The sequence below is a fragment of the Atheta coriaria genome, unplaced genomic scaffold (genome assembly GCF_025399875.1).
Source record: "Atheta coriaria isolate IRGN ID8LTWV9N9 unplaced genomic scaffold, Caltech_Dcor_3.1 hic_scaffold_10_pilon, whole genome shotgun sequence".
In the NCBI taxonomy this organism is placed as follows: domain Eukaryota; kingdom Metazoa; phylum Arthropoda; class Insecta; order Coleoptera; family Staphylinidae; genus Dalotia; species Dalotia coriaria.
In genome coordinates this window covers 1957913-1978938 of record NW_027045452.1, presented here as the reverse complement: position 1 = coordinate 1978938, position 21026 = coordinate 1957913, and the positions used below count along the sequence as shown (strand labels likewise).

Sequence of the window (21026 nt, the reverse complement as noted above, 5' to 3'; positions counted from 1 at the left end):
TGTTTGCTTTGAACACAATTTACGCCTTTTTATTGCGTTGCGAATACGTCTCACGTCTCGCTATGCTTGTGTTCTAGTATAGTTTAAATCGCCGGCTTCGTGTCTATCGCAATTGGTGCACAAGGGCGCGTGCTATCCTTGCGCCGGCTTTACGCATTTGGGCAGCTGGTATTATTATCATTAATTGTCGGGACTATGTTTGCATGGCTAAGGCACAGCAAGCACTATTTTTAATACTTTGTTGTATCGACAATTTTCCGTAAATTAATAATTTTCATCTGTTCCTCTCTTCCTAGAATACATTACAAGATATTCGCGAACGAAAAAACTCATAAAAAAGCGTTTCCGGAATTTTATTTTTTTTATCTTATCTTATAGAAAATTTTCCAAACTTTCATAATCTTCAATCCGCTGGTTGCTACCGCTTTTAGTTTAGATAGTCGCTACGGAAAATTCTCAAAATAAGATGATGTGCGATAAACACAAAGTCCCAAACACCATTTTAGTAGTTAATGTAAAATCTTTTATTAATTTACATAATCTAAATTCCGCGTGCCCAGATGGCATCTGAATGAACTAAAAATCGTAAAATAGAGTTGTATTGTTTATTTCTATATTTACCGACAAACAGAAATCGACACGAGAATTGCTTTTGTTTTGTATACAATTTCTTATCGCATTCCCGTGTGTCGTTGCCATCCTCTCACGCCGCATGTTGCCGCGTCATAGTTTAGTTTTGATCGCAGATACCGTGCCAACTGCAAATCGCACACAAGGTCGCATGCCGTCGACGCACCGGTTTTACGCACCTCTTGCTTTCTTATCATAAACTGTCGCGTCGTTGCTTGTTCGGCTACGGCACGCACTATCCACGGACAGTTTCGTGCCGGTCTTTGGTTGGTCCACACGCATTTCTCGCGACTCGTATCGTTTGTTCGGACTTGTGCTTTTGACTTGCGACTATAGTAATGTTATTTATTATTTACGCGTTTATTGTCCAGCCGGTTTTTAATCGCCCTTAAAGTGTGAATCGGATACATATCTCCACCATGTTGATTTATTCCTCATTAGGATGACCCATCGTGCTGCTGTAAGAAACTTTTAACTGGACAGCTCAGAGTGTTTGTTTTTCTCCGCTGTGGGAATATAATATTCATAAATCGTATGAAATATTTTTGTTTTAATTTATGTTTTCTTTTTTTTTTATTTACAGTATTTGCCGGACCTTGGAGTTCGAGGAGTTCTGCATTGGTAAGTTTATCATTCAATCATATATTTCGTTTTATGTTCTGCGTCCATCATTACTTTGCATTTATGTGTTTTCTTTTTCGTCGCGGTCAACCGCCTTCTACTAAAGCGTTAGCATTAAATAATTTAATTATTTTTTGTTATTGAGAGTAACGTCTTACAAACTTGGGCGCGGGGTCCAAATTTGCAGAATTAAATTCTCTATCCAGTTGTATTTAATTGTTGCAAGAAAAGCGCTTATACGATACGATTTATGATTTAATATTTGAAACAAACTTGTAAAACTCAGCTTTAAATTTGAACATCACACCTCATATAGGTTAGATTTATTGCATTTGTATACAAAACTGTAATATTTATTTAAATTTCACGTGATAGAAACATGATGCAGTATCCGCATTTGCCAATTTTTCCTTATTAATTGTTATTTTAAATTAACAATTTAGCTAGCGTATCTTATAGGGAATTGTGCGTAGAATAGTCCCTGCGATTTGTACCGATTTATCTCTTTTACTTTACGAGATAGTCGCAATTGACTAAAATGGGGAAAAATTGAAAAATGTCATTTTTTAGCACTTTTAGTCGCGTTTTTCGACCTTTTACTTTTGGAAATATAATTATTTTATATTTTTATCTGATAGGGAATTTTCTAGTCTTTTATAATCAGCAATTCGTTGGTTGCTATCGCTTTTAGTTTAAGAGATATTAATTATCAATTATTGGCAATTTTTTCTTAAGAATTAAAATTTCATCTCTTAGATTTCCGCTTTAACTAGCCTATCTTATAGAGAATGGTCGGTAGAATAGTCTCTGCGATTTGTACCTATTTATCTCTTTTAGTTTACGAGATATTCGCGATTGAATAAAATGGGCAAAAATTGCAAAATGTCACTTTTTAGTACTTTTAGTGGCGTTTTTCGACCTTTTACTGTAAGAAATATTTTGACTTTAATTTAAAGCATGTGAAAAGATCAGGACTTCTGTGCGGATTTCGACCTGCAATTTGCGAAAATTTGCACAAAAGGGCGGCTTTTTTACCATTTTCGTGAAATGTGTGTATTTTTTTGGGTTTGCACGCTACCTTGGCGGCGCAGTATCTTCAAAGCAGGGTGTTGAGATTCGGAATTAAAATTCCTGTTGGGTTGTGTTAGTTAGCGGCTATGAGGCTATTATGAGGCTATTATGAGGCTAGCGGTAGAAGTAACTCGTGTTCAGGGCGCCTTACGAGGTTAGCGGTAGAAGTAACTTGATTCAGGGCACCTTACGAGGCAAGCGGTATTAGTGACTCGTGTTCAGGGCATCTTACAAGTCTAGCGGTAGAAGTGACTCCTGTTCAGGGCACCGTATAAACCCGGCGAAAATTTGGATAAAAGGTTGATTTTTTCACTTTTTATCTTGAAATGTGTGTATTTTTCGGGTATGCACGCGATCTTGGCGGCTCAGAATATTCGGCGCGGCATTTAGAGATGCGAAATTAAATTCTCCATCGGTTGGTACTTGTTTGTTGCATGAATTCGACTTGCAACCCGCGATTGCATAAGAATGTGATATTTTCACCCGCTATCGTGAAATATGTGTATTTTTTCGGGTTTGCACGCGATCCTGGCTACTCAGAAAATTCAGCGTGGCGTCTAGAGATGCGGAATTAAATTCTCCGTCGGTTGGTCTTTGTTTGTTGCAGGAATTCGGCTTGCAACCCGCGAAAAATTGCATAAGAAGGTGATATTTTCACTCGCTATCGTGAAATATATGTATTTTTTCGGGTTATTGTGAAATATTTGTATTTATTCGAGTTTGCACTCGATCTTGGCTACTCAGAAAATTCAGCGCAGCGCCTAAAGATGCGGAATTAAATTCTCCGTCGGGTGGTATATGTTTGTTGCAGGAATTTGACTTGCAACCCGCGAAATTTGCATAAGAAGGTGATATGTTTACCCGTTATCGTGAAATATTTGTATTTTTTCAAGTTTGCACGTGATCTTGGCTACACAGAAAATTCAGCGCGGTGTCTGGAGATGCGGAATTAAATTCTCCGCCGGGTGGTATATGTTTGTTGCAGGAATTTGATTTGCAACCCGCGAAAATTTGCATACGAAGGTGATATTTTTACCCGTTATCGTAAAATATTTGTATTTTTTCAAGTTTGCACGCGATCTTGGTGGTTCCGAAAATTCAGCGCAGCGCCTAAAGATGCGGAATTAAATTCTCCGTCGGGTGGTATATGTTTGTTGCAGGAATTTGACTTGCAACCAGCGAAAATTTGCATACGAAGGTGATATTTTTACCCGTTATCGTGCAATATTTGTATTTTTTTCAAGTTTGCCCGCGATTTTGGAGGCTCCGAAAATTAAGCACGGCGTCTAAAGATGCGGAATTAAATTCTCCATCGGGTGGTATTTGCTTGTTGCAGGAATTCGATTTACAACCCGCAAAAATTTGCGTAAGAAGATGATATTTTCACCCGTTATCGTGAAATATTTGTACTTTTTCGGGTTCGCGCGCGATCTTGGCGGCTCAAAAAATACAGCGCGGCATCTAGAGATGCGGAATTAAATTCTCCGTTGGTTGGTATGTGTTTGTTGCACGAATTCGACTTAGAACCCGCGCAAATTTGCATACGAATGTGACATTTTCACCCGTTATCGTGAAATGTTTGTGTTTTTTCGGGTTTGCACGCGATCTGGGCGGCGTAGTTGCTTCAGCGGGGCGTCTAGAGATGCGGAATTAAATTCTCCGTCGGGTGATATTTAATTGTTGCAGGTATTCGGCCTGTAACTCCCGAAAATTTGTATATGAGTGTAATTTTTCAACCCTTTTTCGTGAAATGTTTGTGTTTTTTCCGGTTTGCACGCGATCTAGGCGGCGTAGTTGCTTCAGCGGCGCGTCTAGAGAAGCGGAATTAAATTCTCCGTCGGGTGGTATTTGTTTGTTGCAGGAATTCGACTTACAATTCACGAAAATTTGCATAAGAAGATGATATTTTCACCCGCTATCGTGAAATATTTGTATTTTTTCGGGTTTGCCCGCGATCTTGGCGGCTCAGAAAATTCAGTGCGGCGTCTAGAGATGTGGAATTAAATTCTTCGTCGGGTGGTATTTGTTTGTTGCGGGAATTCGACTCACAACTCGCGAAAATTTGCATAAGAAGATGATATATTCACCCGCTATCGTGAAATATTTGTATTTTTTCGTGTTTGCACGCGATCTTGGCGGCTCAAAAAATTCAGCGCAGCATCTAGAGATGCGGAATTAAATTTTCCGTCGGGTGGTATTTAATTGATGTAGGAATTCGACCTACAACCCGCGAAAATTTGCATATAAGTGTAATTTTTCAACCCATTTTCGTGAAATGTTGGTGTTTTTTGGGTTAGCACGCGATCTAGGCGGCGTAGTAATTTCTGCGGGGCGTCTAGGGAAGCGGAATTAAATTCTCCGTCGGTTGGTATTTGTTTGTTGCAGGAATTCGGCTTGCAACCCGCGAAAAATTGCATAAGAAGGTGATATTTTCACCCGCTATCGTGAAATATATAATGTATTTTTCGGGTTATTGTGAAATATTTGTATTTATTCGAGTTTGCACTCGGTCTTGGCTACTCAGAAAATTCAGCGCGGCGTTTTGAGATGCGGAATTAAATTCTCCGTCGGGTGGTATTTGTTTGTTGCAGGAATTCGATTTGCAACCCGCGAAAATTTGCATCAGAAGGTGATATTTTCATCCGTTTTCGTGAAATATTTGTATTTTTTCGGGTTTGCACGCGATCTTGGCGGCTCAGAAAATTCAGCGCGGCGTCTGGAGATGTGGAATTAAATTCTACGTAGGGTCCTATTTGTTTGCTGTAGGAATTTGACTTGCAAACCGCAAAAATTTGCATAAGATGACATTTTCACCCGTTTTCGTGAAATATTTGTATTTTTTCAAGTTTGCACGCGATCTTTGCGGCTCCAAAAATTCAGCGCAGCGCCTGAAGATGCGGAATTAAATTCTCCGTCGGGTGGTATATGTTTGTTGCTGGAATTTGACTTGCAACCCGCGAAATTTGCATAAGAAGGTGATATGTTTACCCGTTATCGTGAAATATTTGTATATTTTCAAGTTTGCACGCGATCTTAGCTACACAGAAAGTTCAGCGCGGCGTTTAAAGATGCGGAATTAAATTCTGCATCGGGTGGTATTTCCTTGTTGCAGGAATTCGATTTGCCACCCGCGAAAATTTGCATAAGAAGGTGATATTTTTATCCGTTATCGTGACATATTTGTATTTTTTTCAAGTTTGCACGCGATTTTGGAGGCTCAGAAAATTTAGCGCGAGTTTAGAGATGCGGAATTAAATTCTTCGTCGGGTGGTATTTGTTTGTTGCAGTATTTCTACCTGCAACCCGCGAAAATTTGCGTAAGAAGATGATATGTTCACCCGTTATCGTGAAATGTTTGTATTTTTTTCAATTTTGCGCGCGATCTTGCCGGCTCAAAAAATTCAGCACGGCGTCTAGAGATGTGGAATTAAATTTTCCGTTGGGTGGTATATGTTTGTTCCAGGAATTTGATTGGCATCCCGCCAAAATCTGCATAAGAGGGTTTTTGCAGCGGTTTTCGTGAAATGTTTGTAATTTTTCGGGTGTTTGAGATGCGGAATTAAATTCTTGATCGGGTGGTATTTGTTTGTTGCAGGAATTCGACTTGCAACTCGCGAAAATTTACAAAAGAACGTGATATTATTTCCCGTAATAGTGAAATATTAGTATTTTTTCGGATTTGCACGCGACCTAGGGGGCGCAGAATATTCGGCGCGGCGTTTAGAGATGCGGAATTAAATTCTCCGTCGGTTGGTATAGCTTTGTTGTAGGAATTCGATCTGGAACCCGCGAAATTTTACATAAGAAATGAATTTTTCCCCCTTTATCGTAATATGTTTGTATTTTTGCGGGTTTGCACGCAATCTTGGCAGGCTCAGAAAATTCAGCGCGGCGTCTGGAGATGCGGAATTAAAGTCTCTATCGGGTGGTTCTTGTTTGTTTGTTGCAGGAATTTGACTTGCATCCCGCCAAAATCTGCATAAGAAGGTGATATGTTTACCCGTTATCGTAAAATGTTTGTATTCTTTCTGGTTTGCACACGATCTTGGCGTCTCCCTCTGTAGTTTCTAAAGTTTTCTTTTTGTAACACCATGTATATTAGTTTTCCTAATACTACGTAGAAAATCGCCGGTATTTGTGAGTTTTGAGTGTTCTTTGTTTTAACTAGAGATTTTCTTTCTGAAACACACTGTATATTCATGTTCTTTGTGTCCGTGAAAATTTTGCTTTAACTGTTGTTTTTAAGGTTTTTCTCATTGCCCTTTGAATTTTCTTTTTGTGACACCCTGTATATTAGTTTCCCGAATGATATTTATAGTGTTAAAATGTTTTTCTGTTTTCACATTAAATTTTTCATTTGTAACACCTTGTATAGTTGTTTCCATTTTCAATACTTGCTTACATGTACAAAGAAATGTGAAGAAGCATATAATATTACATTGTGTTTTATTTATATAACAATGGATTTTATGATTATAATCTAAACACCTCTTTAATTGAATAATAAAAGACTAGGTCCATTAATAACCATTTATATTAAACACTAACTAGCACAGTGATATTTTGTCAATATGTATTAGTAATTTTTGTTTTTAAAATTATAACGTGGTATTTAAAGAAAAGGTCCTTTGTGATTAGGTGGAATGGATTTGAAAATTTTTATTCAGTTAGTATTTTATTTAGAATCAGGTTCTTACTATAGGCCACCCAATCTACAGAAAAATTTCAACAATGTAGGAAATGCGTTTACTATCGATTTGAGGCAAGTGATAATTCAAATACAATGTATTACATAGTCCAATATATTTCTAGCATTTAAATAACAAGGATAAAGCAGGTTGCAAATACTGCTTGTCTATGATTTAAAAAATTAAAATACTCTTCTTCATTGCAGAATCCGGTAACTCTCTTTGTGTAAGCTTACGAAATTCATCACTAGATTGCGCTGGTGCAGCTTTGACTGCAAAATAATACCAACATACCAAATACTCAATACTTGTATTACTCAATCTGCTAAGCCTTGTTTATATACAACGTGACGATAGAATACGCAAATTTGAAAACCTGCAAATAAAGGAATTTTTTAATTTTCTTTCGGTTAAGAAAACTTGTCCATCATACAGATAGTACAACCGTGCATGAAAACGATGTATAATTTCCAAGTGGCACTGACAAGTTGTGGTTGAAATTCATATTCATTAACATTAAAATCCGTACACTTTTCACGTCACCATCCCATGGACATGCATAAAAGGTGGCTCGCCGTATTTTTTCACCCTAGAACGGATGAATCAATCAGATTACGTATAGTCACAAGTAATTGGACTAACAAGAGCTATTATTCTTTCACCCATCCATCCCAAGCCATATACCACAATAGTGTACAACATAACATGACACAGGCAGAGCACATCGAAACGCTAAAAATACATTATTTAGACATTTTCAGCAAAATATTGTATAAGTTATTTATAGACTATAAACGCTGTTATAATAATTAGCGCAATTATCAATCCACTGAACGTGATCAGTACAAATCCAGGCCATTTAACGAAATGCGTCAGAAGCACCCACATCCTACAAAGAAACGACATTATTATCAAGAATAATATCGTCATCTACAGCGTAGCGCCCTACCTCGTCATATACAAATGCTGATGATGTGCCTTAATTAATTTGCGATATCGTATAGTTTTAATTTTTATACATTTAGCTTCTCTTAAAGTATTTTTGAATACGTTGCAAAATGACTCCAAATATAATATCAGACAGTACATTAAGAACACTGCATTCATGATTCCAAATCCCGAATAAATAAGAAAACATACAGTTGCCAAGTTGTAGAGTATACGGTACGGGCGTTCAATGTTATCAAGGAAGAAATACTGAAACATGAATAATATTCAATAACTTTAATAGAAATAAATAAATAAATAAATAAATAAATACACTTGGTAAAACGTATCCGCATGAATAAGGCTGCGAGTGATTGTCGCAATTTTGCAATTCAACCGCCAACGTGGTGGATACAGCAAACATGACAGAGTAGACATAAAAAATGACCAGAATCTTATTGTTCCACTGAAAATCGCGTAGCAATTTCGGATCGCGCAGACACAGATGCGGATTTTTATTAACCATTGTGTAGATTAACTCAGATCTTTTAAAATTCCATTTGACGTGATAGATAAAAAAGAAGGAGCTAATTGACGATAAAAGTGTGGATAGATTGAAAGACATATCGGCAAAAGTTGTTCCATCTTTGTTATTGTACTCGTTAATGAGATAGCCAATATTTCCATAATAAAATGTTAATGCACCAAACAAATACAACGCTTCGCCCAATACATTTCGGATGGCACTCTTACCATATCCATAGAATTTTGAAAACGAGTCTGCGCTTTTTAATAAAGTGTTTATTGTTGTAGTTTGTTGCATTCTTATAAGTAGAACATGAAACACATCATAAACTTTTTTAATATGATTACCAGACCAACACATGCGAACACAACATCTATAAAAAATGATAAATAAATTATGATATATACCTATATTAGGAAAATAATGCTTATATAATTATAAATGCAAAAGTGAGTTTATTCATTTGTTTATTTGTAACGCTTTTACGCGCAAACTGTTTAAGCGATTATCATCAAATTTTGTACATATATTTTCAAGAGTATCGCGAAGAACATAGGTTACTTTTATTAAAAAAATACACTACTTTTGATTGCCAAAAAAATTTATATTGGTGAGCCTCGATCGTGGACTAAAAGTTTCTATAAGTATATAATTCACATGGAGATGGCCCTAATTGTATTATTATCACTTACATCTTATTTTATTCTCTTATTTTCTAAGTCAGCACTAAATTGGATCCAGAAGCTGAAGCTGAACATCTACGCGGATGAGGTCACGGGCAACAGTTAGTGAATTATATTTCCTTGTCTTTATATGAATTTGGTTTTGGTATCATTATCATTATTGAGTTTTTAATATTTTATGCGTTGGTAGGTCCTTCGCTAATGTTGTCATGAATGATATTAATGATATAATGATATATATGACAATTTGGTTAAATTATTTATTAATTAATACATACAGGGTAATAATTTATAAAATATATTTATTAAAATAATTTGTGATTTTTCTTGGATTTTACAATTTGTTTGCGAGTTTAACATGTTTCGCCCTGTGGGCATCATCAGAAACTGATTAAATTTTTGTTCTAGGGGTGTTTTGTGTGTCAAATATCTCCCTTCTGCCTTTTTGTCTTTTGAATTTCGCGGCTATGTACAAAGCGCTGCAGAGCTCGTATCTGGCAAGTCTATACATGATTTGAAAGGTCTAGACATGACCTACAAAACGACGCTATGCATGATTAGTTTGGATATTGCGTTCAACAGTTATAGACGTGTAAACATGGAGTTCACTAACGCCGAAATTCGCGCTATTTTAAAGTTTTCCTTCGTTAAAGGCAAATCCGCTAGAGAAACGTTCCGTGAGATTAATGGTGTTTTGGGGGATTCAGAGCCGGTGAAAACGACACCATGGATAAGCCACCCGGCGGAAGACCTGTGACGACAAATACCGATAAAATCATGGAATACACCGAGTTAGACCGGCATGTGGCATCTCGTGACATCGCCCAGGAGATGGAAGTTAGTCACCAAACCATTTTAAACCATCTGCAGACGGCTGGATACAAAAAAAAGCTTGATGTGTGGGTGCCGCATGATTTGACGCAAAAAAAACCTTCTGGACCCAATCAACGCCTGCGATATGCTGCTGAAACGGAACGAACTCGACCCATTCTTGAAGCGAATGGTGACTGGCGACGAAAAATGGATCACGAAATGGATGGCGAAACATGTTAAACTCTACATATAAAATTGTAAATCCAATATACAATGAATTACGTATTCACAAATGAAAGTAATAACAAAGTAAAATAGTTGTATGCAGTCAGTTCGTTTCGAGCCTTGAAATCGATAAGACATACTTCCGTAAACTCTAATCTATATATATATAAAAGAAAGTCGTGTTGGTTACCTCCATTATAACTATAGAACTGCTAATCCAATTTAGCTAAAAATTGGTGGAGAGGTAGCTTAGAGCCAGGAGAAGGTAGTGGGATACTTTTTGAAATGAAAACTTTTCTAAAAAGGCACTAAACGACACTAAAAAGAGACAAACATATTTGCGTATATGGATTACCTTGCGGGAGAATAAGAGAACGCAAATACAAAGTTTTCTATTATCCCCGTCTCCTCTTTGTGCGATGCTTCGTAGCTTCCCCCCTAAGCATAGACGTGTGTATGTGTGTGTTGAAGTACTAGGATACTTTTTGAAGTGAAAACTCCTTTAGAGAACACTAAACGACACGAAAAGGAAACAAACATATTCGCTTATATGGTTTAGGCTATGGGAAAAAAGAGCACACAAATATAATATTTTCTATTATCTCCGTCTCCTCTTTATGCGATGCTTCATAGCTTCCCCCTTCCCCCTGTGTGTTTGCACCGCAAACAGAAGAGCGGCAGAAGTTTTCCAACTTCTCAGGAATTCTGTGTGGTGTGTTATTTAGTGCCGATAGTGCGTCGCCGCGGACGTAGACAATAAATATGTGGGATCATTTGTGGGATCGGTGAGTGTGAGTGCAGTTAGATGATTTAGATATTTGACGGTATTATTAATGCAACGACACTTGGTTTATTTCACGATGTATGTTTATTAAGAAGTCTTGTAGAGAAGTGTAAAGTAAGAAGTATGAAGAGAAGTGTAAAGTAAGAAGTGTAGTGAAGAACTGTCTTTCCTAAACCCTTGTCACTCACCAGCAACCCTTCAGGTTGATGGGTGGTGACAAGAAATTTGGAAGTAGGAAGAAAGTAATAGATTCGATTGGTAGAAAGTGTATGACATTGAAGAGGGAAAGCTGACCATTGGATTCTGGGAATCCGAGCCGTGCCAAACCGTCCGACTCGGGGATTAGGTTTTTCAAGGTAATAAAAGACATTAGGAAATTTGGGAATTTTGGATGAAGAATTACGGTATACAATAAAGATGAAGAAAGTTATAAAGTTTTGAAATATAGAAATAATCGTTGGGTAAAGATCCCCACAAATACATTAGGCTATACAATGGTGCAATAACAAGAATAACATCATCTTCTATCTATATATATAAAATTTGCGTGTCACAGTGTTTGTTTCCATACTCCTCCGAAACGGCTTTACCGATTTTTACCAAATTTTATATGCGTATTCAGTAGGTCTGAGAATCGGCTAACATCTATTTTTCATACCCCTAAGTGATAAGGGTTGTTCACCCTTAACTTTTTTTTAAATTTTTGGACAAATTCTTTTGTTTTTATTTTTTTTATAATGTGGAATTAAAAAATACATAAACCCTAAATTTTTAGCTTCTTATCACCAACCCCTATTTCTTTATAGTCATTTTCGTAATTTAATCATTTTTCATCCCGCTCAAAGAAAATTTTTATATGCGTATTCAGTTGGTCTGAGAATCGGTAACTTCATATCTCTAAGTGATAAGGGTTGTTCACCCTTAATTTTTTTTAAATTTTGGTCGAAATTTTTTGTTTTTATTTTTTTAATGTGGCATTAAAATATACATACAACCCTAAATTTTTGGTTTCTTATCACCAACCCCTATTTTTTATAATAAGTAAGTTACTTTTTGTCTACACTAAAATTTATCTAGAAACTTGAAATAATTTATATGGCAAAACAACGTTTGCCCGGTTAACTAGTCTATATATAAAATTTGCGTGTCACAGTGTTTGTTTCCATACTCCTCCGAAACGGCTTTACCGATTTTTACCAAATTTTATATGCGTATTCAGTAGGTCTGAGAATCGGCTACTATCTATTTTTCATACCCCTAAGTAATAAGGGTTGTTCACCCTTAATTTTTTTTAAATTTTGGTCAAATTTTTTTGTTTTTAATTTTTTAATGTGGCATCAAAAATACATACAACCCTAAATTTTTGGTTTTTTATCACCAACCCCTATTTTTTATAACCATTTTAGTAATTTATTCATTTTTCATACCGCTCGAAGGAATGAGACTGAAGCCGATCTTCTTTTTCACCCACACAATAAGACTTCTGTCACTCCCTACACAGTTTTCGGCCATCATTATGGTATATGTATCAAGTGTAGTAGTAACGTTTACAATTATCATATTGCTATCTCAGTGTAACTTTCATATTAACTCTTAATTACTAACAGACCCAACAGATTTCGTTCTGTCAAAAAGATTTGGAATGTGGCAGATTTTGTTCCTCCCTATTTTATAGTCGGTCCAAAAAATTCTCCTGAACAGAACCGAAACCTTTTCAAGAGCAAATTATATTAGTGGGACCCACTAAAACACCCCGAATGGTGTCACGTACAATGCTTAGTGATCATAGATAATTAACCACTTTGTCCAAAACACGAAATGAAACAATCAAACAATAATGAATCGAAGAAAGCTGCAAAATTTGTTTCGTTTGTCAGTTGACCAAAGAAAACTTAGTAGAAAATACTTTGCGCAAAACACCATATAAAACAATAAATCAAAAATAAATCCAAGAATGCTGCGGAATTTGTTTCGTTTATCGGTTGAAAAAGAAAATTCAGCTTTTCCTCGTTTTTCCGGCAATTATTCAAATTTTTCTTGCCGTAAAAACCACCCCTAGGCTTTAACAAACATTAGAAAAAAAGGAAAAGGCCAAATTGCTCTAGGCGTTGTTGAGTAAAGCGGTTAACAACATATTTTGCGTATCATTTTTATATTATAGATTACTATTTTATTCATAATAATAAATTATTAATTTTAATTGCAATATATTATTAATTTTAAGTGTATTTGGCACGATTAGTTCAGTTAATCAAGTTTTACATACTTATACACTTATAATATGTAAGTTACTTTTTGTCTACACTAGAATTTATCTAGAAACTAGAAATAATTTATATGGCAAAACAACGTTTGCCCGGTTAACTAGTAATATGTATATCAACACTCTTAATGTTAGAAATACAATAGATACGTAGATAGTATGTAGATAGTAAACACAGACCCTTGGGCTAACAATTATATATCGCTGGAACTATATTAGACAAATAAGATTGCAACAGCGATCGGCACCTAAGTGTCATTCCTTAACGCATGATAACGCATGATAATTAAGCTATCTCAAGATTGTACAAATCACGAAGGGTCACTGCCCTCGGTCAAGTATGTACTCATAGTTTTGCACTTAGATATTTTGGAAGAATAAAGTTAGTAGTTACTGAGCAAACATCGAGTGAAGATCGCCTCACTTCTCCGAGCACCTCTAAGACTCTCCGCTGCCTTACAACCAGCGTAAAATCCCATACATCAGTCCTTCTGCTCTAAGCTTTGAAACCTGCGCCATCTTCAGAGCGCACGCTGGCTTCACAGTGTGTGTGTTTGTACGAGTTGGTTAAAGTTGCCCAGTTGATGTGTTTGTTTGGATAAGATTTAGTAAGTGTAGGATACTTTTTTTAATACTGTTTGAAGTGAAAACTTCTTTGGAAAATACTAAACGAGTTTTCTCCGTCTCTTCTTTGTGCGATGTTTCGTAGCTTCGCCACTCAACATGCAGCACCCAAAACGATCAAATCTTATCCGACAAAACCGTAATGCAACTGGGATTCGAAGGATTGCGAATGAAAGGACTGAAGAAGAACAAAAATTGCACGTGAAAAGCGCCGTGTTAGTATGACTCGACTTCGTGCTTCTCAATCACAAGAGCAAAGCGAGGCGGAACAAAGTTTGCCGGGTCAGCTAGTTTTGAATAAACGGCAATCTTCCAAAATTAAACTTCGTAATTATTGAATAAAATCACCGCTACCTAAATCCATAATTCCAACAAAACCAATGCAAATCAATGCAAACGTTTGTCAAATGGTAAGCGGTGGAAATCGGGTTTTATAGTGTATAGTTATAAAGAGAATATAAGTAGGTACACTTTAGGTTCACGAAACGTACATGTATGTGCAATTTTCCGAACAAGAATGGACTGCGTCGTATTATATTATATTATTCTAATGCTTTTTTTGTTTCCATGTCAGATAACTCTGCGTGAGGTTCTTGGTCGTCACACTGATTTTATTTTAACACTATGTATTTAGGTTTTACTTTTTATCAAGAATCTTGCACCAGCATTAAAATCCATCAATTTTACTAAATGGACAAAACTTTTTCAAACTTTTCAAAACTTTTTTGCAATCCGGGAAAATTTGCATAAAATGGCGATATTTTTACCCTTCTTTGTGAAATATTCGTCTTTTTTCGAGTTTGCACGCGATCTTGGCGGCTCCCTTTGTAGTTTCTAAAGTTTTCTATTTGTAACACCATGTATATTAGTTTTCCTAACACTACGTAGATAATCGCCGGTATTTGTGAGTTTTGAGTGTTCTTTGTTTCAACTACAGGTTTTTTTCGGAAACACCCTGTATATTCATTTTTCTTTGTATGCGTGAAAATTTTGCTTTAACTGTTGTTTTTAAAGTTGTTATCATTGCCCTTAGAATTTTCTTTTTTGTGGCACCCTGTATATTAGTTTCCCGGAGCCTCTGGTGAAAAACGAATGATATTTATAGTGTTAAAATGTTTTTCTGTTTTCACATTAAATTTTTCATTTGTAACACCTTATATAGTTGTTTCCATTTTCAATCACCTAAAAAATGAGCTATTTGCTAATTTCTGTATCCCGGTAGAACATTATTACGTGGTACTTGCTTACATGTGCGTGGCTATGCAGGTTTCAATATGGCGACATGTATTCTGTTGACTTGTAAAGTTTAAACTTGTATTCTATTATTAATAAAGAAATAGTAAGATATACTGGCTTCTTTGATTTGTGTACCCCTTCTATCATTTCAGGAAAAGTTCCCTCTCTCAGGGGATGATCCCCTCTATAGAAATTGTTAAGGTCACCTGTATGATTTGTGTACTCCTTCTTTCATTTCAGGTACAGGTCAGATCTTGTAAGAATATTTTTAAGTGTCGCCCCTCTTGAGACGACTTAAAACTTAGAAATATTTGAGGAAGGATTGTCCTTATAAGGAGTTCCCTCTCTCCGGGGGTGATCCCCCACCATAAAAATTGTTGATATGCCTGAGAATTTCGGGGATGAAGCGCAGAGACATCGTAGCTGTAGGATGGGCCGGGAGCAATGGACGCATCGAAGCAGTGGGCCTAGTAGACTGTCTTATAACGACACGTGCCAAAAAATTTAAAAATTCCGTCACCCCTATTCTCTTTTCTTCCTGTACTCTCTCTTCTCTACTCTGTTCTCTTCCTTCTGTCTTCTACTCTTCTCTGCTATTCCTTCTTCTACTTCTCCTATTTCTCTGTTCTCCGTTTCTCCACTTACTTACTTTCTTACTTCTCTTATTGCCTTCACTTGTATTGCAACTTCTCTTATATTTCGTTGCAATTCACATATGCAACCCAAATTACACCTGTTATTTTTATATTTGAGAAAAATGCCTCCAACACCTGAGATTCGATCCGTGTCTACTAGCATGCCAGCAGGTGCACGTATCCACTCGACCACCGAGTGATTTTATCATTGTTATTTGATTCTTCTATTTATGATTCTACTTTTTCAACGTTTTAAAAACAACAACAGCTATATATTGTACACGCTCGACGCACTTAAGATTTATATGGAATATGATTTAAAACATCAATCCTGCAAACGGCAAAGGGGAAACCAGAAAGAAATATGAAGAAGTATATAATATTACATGATGTTTTATTAGCAACATTAAAAACTACATAGATTTATTTAAAATCGAAAATCATAGACAGCTCTTAAATCTCCTGAAAGTAAAACTTGCCTTGTAATACGCGCATCTCTAACATTTCTGCGGCGGAAGCGGTAGACTCCTTGGCACAAGTGCTCTTAAACTTCTTCAACAGGCATCAACGTTGTTTATTTATATTAATTAAAACACACAACACAAGGTGCAAGCAAACATTAAAACACAAACAACTATAATACAATACAAAACATTTACATATAAAAACGAATTCTACGTGGACAATAACAAACATGTATGCACACATTAATACATAAGATAATACAGCAAAGTCATATACACAATAAAAGGTGTTCACACAAATCTAGGATTACGCGCACTGTTGTTGAAGCTTCTCTATCAGGCAAGGCGTTGAAAAATCCCATTGTAACACCCAAATTTACACATGTTGCCGACGCAACACCTGCAATTAACTAATGCCTCCCCACGGAGAATTTAATTTGACAACTCTAGAGACAACCCCTTCGCGAGTTAAAGCTAGACAACAACAGTGCGGCAACTACCAAATACTCTTATCCGCATTACAGCCAACAAATAAAACTCGTCCCATTGGCACAAGCAACTCTGCAAATTTTCAATAACAATCGTGAGGCGATTAAATGTGCAATACAGTGTAAACTCTTGATTACTTTTTAATAATGGACAAGACTGCTGGTAGCCAACCGATTATCCTCGGGCAAATACTTGGCACAGTATACACCAAAACTAAAATTAAATCACATTTAAAAACAGTAATACTAGAAACGGTCAGAAAAACATGTTCACAACAATAACAAGATATCGTTCCAACCCGACCTAAGCAAAGACTCAATTGCACGCGTATGAATTATAGACCAATACATGCGCGAACAGGTTAATTAAAATAAAGAAAGTCTGCCCTTTACCGTTTTTTCTCGGCTTCCACGCAGAATATTGTCCATGTTTCAATCCTTTGTCCAAATAATATCACAACAAAGTTACAAGACGTTGCATGCTACCTGTATCTCGCGAACGTGCTGTGTAAACAAAGTTGATAGCACGCGGTCATCTTGCAATACGCCCAACGAACGCAAAGAAAATTAACGACGATTTTGTATATGTATACTAATATAACACTAAGCACGACAGTAATGACTAAATGCGAACGCAAAGGAAATTAACGATTTTGTAATAAAACACTAAACACGTTAGTAATAGTTAAATGTTGCCGATGAACAAACGAAAAAAAAGGCGATTTACGGGATTACAAACTCAAAATTAAAAGATCACCGCCGTGAAACACACGCATGACACAACCAACGACCGGCACAAAACTGCGGTGAGAACACCACGCAGCGCAACAAAACGCGCACTATTTGCAACGAACAAGGTCGCATGCAGGCAGGCCAATTCAATCGAAATAAAAAGTTTCAAATCAACCACGAAAATGACTTGCTTAAAATTAAAGTCAAATTAAGGATATACCTTAGGTATTGTCAAATTGCATATTGAAACTATATCGCCGCTTGCGACAGTACTAAATGTATTATAATACAAAATCAAAGAAATAAGATAGGTATTGTCATATACACCTATTGAAACCGTAATACCACGTGCGCCAATACGAATTATATGCAAATAAAGTAGGTTTGTTATAATAAACAAACGATAAATATATGACAATTTGTCTTACTCTAATCTTATTCTTGTTATTCTAAGGTGTCCTGAACACGAGTCACTTCTACCGCTACTTTCATACGGTGCCCTGAACACGAGTCACTTCTACCGCTAGCCTCATAAGGTGCCCTGAACACGAGTCACTTCTACCGCTAGCCTCGTAAGGTACCCTGAACACGAGTCACTTCTACCGCTACTTTCATACAGTATTCTAAACACGAGTCACTTCTACCGCTAGCCTCGTAAGGTGCCCGGAATCGGATCACTTGTGCAAACATTAGACGAGAAAGGCTAAAACAAAAATACACTTTTATGCAAATTTAATTCCACATCTTTAGATGCTGCGCTGAATTTACTGAACCGCCAGTATCGCGTGTAAACCCAAAAAAATAAAAACATTTCGCCAAAAAAGCTGAAAAAATCACCCCTTTATGCAAATTTTCGTGCGTTGCAGGCTGAATTTCAGGAAAAAACAATGACCACAAGACGGAGAATTTAATTCCGTACTTCTACACGTCGCGTGGAATTTTTTGAGTAGCCAAGATCGCGGAAAAACCCGAAAAAATCCAAATAATTCATGATAACGGGTGAAAATATAATCTTCTTATGCAAAGTTTCGCGGATTGCAAGTCGAATTCCTGCAACCCAACGGAGAATTTAATTCCGCATCTTTAGACCCTGCGCTGACGTTAGTGAGCCGCCTAGATCCCATGCAAACACGAAAAAATACAAACATTTCACGAGAAAGGGAGACAAAAATCACCCTGTTATGCAAATTTTCGCGGGTTGCAGGCCGAATTCCGGCAACAAACAAATACCACCCGACGGAGAATTTAATTCCGCATCTCTAGACGCCGTGTCGAATTTTCTGAACCGCCAAGATCGCGCGCAAACCCGAAAAAATACAAATATTTCACGATAACGGGTGAAAATATCACCTTCTTATGCAAATTTTCGCGGGTTACAGGTAGAAATACTGCAACAAACAAATACCACTCGACGGAGAATTTAATTGCGCATATTTAGACGCTCCGCTGAATTTACTGAACCGCCAGGATCGCGTGCAAACCTGATAAAATCGAAACATTACACGAATAAGGCTGAAAAAATTAACCTTTTCATAAAATACAGAAATATCTAAAAAATCACCAAGGGATCGCGAGATATGACCAATTTTCCACGGCAAGTTTCGAAAAACACAAAAATAACAGCAACCTTTAGCGGCCATTTTGAGGCAGTTACAACCGAATTTCACGGGAATTCAGGAGTGAATTTTAAATATGAACTCTTGCACTATCATAAAATTCAGAAATAACTAAAAAATCACCAAGGGATCGCGAGATATGAACGATTTTAAACGGCAAGTTTTGAAAAATTCAAAAAAGAGTAAAATTTTGCGGCTTTTGGACAGAATTGCATCTTTCAGCATTCTTACGCTAACAGAATTCGCAGAAAAAAGATTATGTTAATTATTGTACTCGTATTAAGTAGCAATCCGAACAAACGATAGGTACGACTCGCGCGAAATACCAGTGCGTCTGAATGCCGTAGCCGAGCAAGCAGCGACGCGGCACGTTATGATAAGACCGTACCCCGCAAATGAAAGCAAGAAATGCGCAAAGTCGATGGCACGCGACCTTGAGTGCAAATTGCAATAGGCATGTACCGACATGCGATCAAAACTAAACTAGAATACGCTGCATGCGATACACGAACGCAGAAAAATAAACAATATAAATCTATTTCACAATTTTTAGTTCATGCTAGCCCCATCTGTAACAGATACAGTACTCTCCCTATTTAAAATATGAAACTTGAAATAAAAACAAATGTTTCTAAACTTTCATAAACCTTTCAACGAGAAGAAACACAAATTATCCTTAACATTTTATGCTTATAAATTATTTTCGATAAGCATGCACGAATAGGTGAATAAAATAAAGAAAGTCTGCACTTCACCTTTCTTTCTCGGCTTCCTCGCAGAACGTTGTCTAAGTTCCAATCCATTGTCCATAATAATATCACAACAAATGTTGCAAGACGTTGCATGTTATCTGTATCGCGAGCGTGAAGTGTAAACAAGTTGAGAGAACGCGATCATCTTGCAATACGCACAACGAACGCAAATAAAATTAACGACCATTTTGTATATTGAATACTAATATAACACTAAGCACGACAGTAATGACTAAATGAACATCGAATGAACAATGAACAATCGAAATAAACGCGACTTACCGAAATACAAACTCAAAATAAAATGATAATAGCAGCGAAAAACACATCCGACCCAGCCAGCGACCGGCATAATACTGCGTTGAGCACACCACGCAGGCAACCTGTAGCAGGCTGCGAGACGCAGTGCAATCATCGCCGGCGCAAGACAATACACGATACTACTGCGCGCACGCCAGAATAAAACGCGTACTGTTTGCAACAAACAAGGTCGCATGCAGGATAGCCAACTCAGGAAATGCAACTAGAAAACTTGTTTAGTGGAATTCTGCATGCAAAATCGCATTAAAAAGTTTCAATACAAACGGGCGAAAATCACTTGGATGTCCTGCTTAAAGTCAAAGTTGGGGACATAACATAGGTATTGTCACATATGCATATTGAAACTATGGCCATGTGCGAGAATTCGTATTAGAGTTATTTTTGGTTAAATATTTATTAAATCTGCAATAAATACGCGGATAATTCCAATTTACTTTGGCCAATACAAAGAAATTAAGTTTATCTTACCTGATGCTTAAAAATAACAAATTATTCTATAAAAAATATTAAAAACGCCACAACCGCAACCAACCTAGGAATTGAATCAAGTACTTTTGGCATGCGAAAACACACCAGTTCGACGTGTAGATCGACACACCGAAATTCAAACATACCGTGACAAGTGAAGATAAAAGTGTTAACTTTTACAAAAGTTTTAACCTTTTTATATGTGATAAAAAATAAACGTTTCTTGCATTAACGCATTCCATCCTCCCATGACAATATTTAATGTTTAGATAATAATCACATTATATATAAACAATTAGATTTACGACGAAGATAACTACAACACATTTTATCCATTTTATCCATTAAATATATACACAAATATGCAGTTATTAAATAACTTATATTCACATTCACATCAAAAGTCATAAAAGTATATCTCTATATTCGCCATGTTACCTTCAAACAATTCGGATTCAT

At 36.6% G+C, this 21026-nt stretch overlaps 2 protein-coding genes across 4 annotated transcripts; one reads left to right on the top strand and one right to left on the bottom strand.

Moving 5' to 3' along the window:
- The first annotated feature begins 950 nt into the window (after positions 1-950).
- LOC135801063 (uncharacterized) lies at positions 951-11719 on the top strand. The gene is made up of 3 exons (XM_065314432.1): positions 951-1090; positions 1214-1251; positions 9555-11719. The coding sequence occupies exons 1-3, from the start codon at positions 1073-1075 to the stop codon at positions 9901-9903; spliced, it is 405 nt and encodes a 134-aa protein (XP_065170504.1). The 5' UTR covers positions 951-1072; the 3' UTR covers positions 9904-11719.
- Positions 7111-20178, bottom strand: LOC135801060 (uncharacterized). Of its 3 annotated transcripts, none has more exons than XM_065314429.1 (6): positions 19782-20178; positions 7960-8207; positions 7800-7899; positions 7653-7742; positions 7444-7599; positions 7111-7386 (listed from the first exon to the last, which is right to left on the bottom strand). In XM_065314429.1, the coding sequence occupies exons 1-6, from the start codon at positions 19869-19871 to the stop codon at positions 7336-7338; spliced, it is 735 nt and encodes a 244-aa protein (XP_065170501.1). In that variant the 5' UTR covers positions 19872-20178; the 3' UTR covers positions 7111-7335. The 3 variants fall into 3 exon arrangements, 2 of the variants coding, with proteins under 2 accessions (XP_065170501.1, XP_065170500.1); XM_065314428.1 differs by lacking the exon at positions 19782-20178 and adding an exon at positions 8272-8529; XR_010550279.1 differs by lacking the exons at positions 7111-7386; positions 7444-7599; positions 7653-7742; positions 7800-7899; positions 7960-8207 and adding an exon at positions 16104-16892.
- Positions 20179-21026: the final 848 nt, after the last annotated feature.

What these genes read in the sequence shown, in the direction of transcription:
- LOC135801063 (XM_065314432.1), top strand. An exon ending in GTTCGAGGAGTTCTGCATTG is followed by an intron (nt 1,252 to 9,554) that starts GTAAGTTTATCA and finishes TTTTTGTTCTAG; the next exon opens with GGGTGTTTTGTGTGTCAAAT.
- LOC135801060 (XM_065314428.1), bottom strand. Translation starts at nt 8,463, where the DNA reads ATGGTTAATAAAAATCCGCATCTGTGTCTGCGCGATCCGAAATTGCTA. An exon ending in GCGGATACGTTTTACCAAGT is followed by an intron (nt 8,208 to 8,271) that starts GTATTTATTTAT and finishes TTCATGTTTCAG; the next exon opens with TATTTCTTCCTTGATAACAT. An exon ending in CAGCATTTGTATATGACGAG is followed by an intron (nt 7,900 to 7,959) that starts GTAGGGCGCTAC and finishes GTTTCTTTGTAG; the next exon opens with GATGTGGGTGCTTCTGACGC.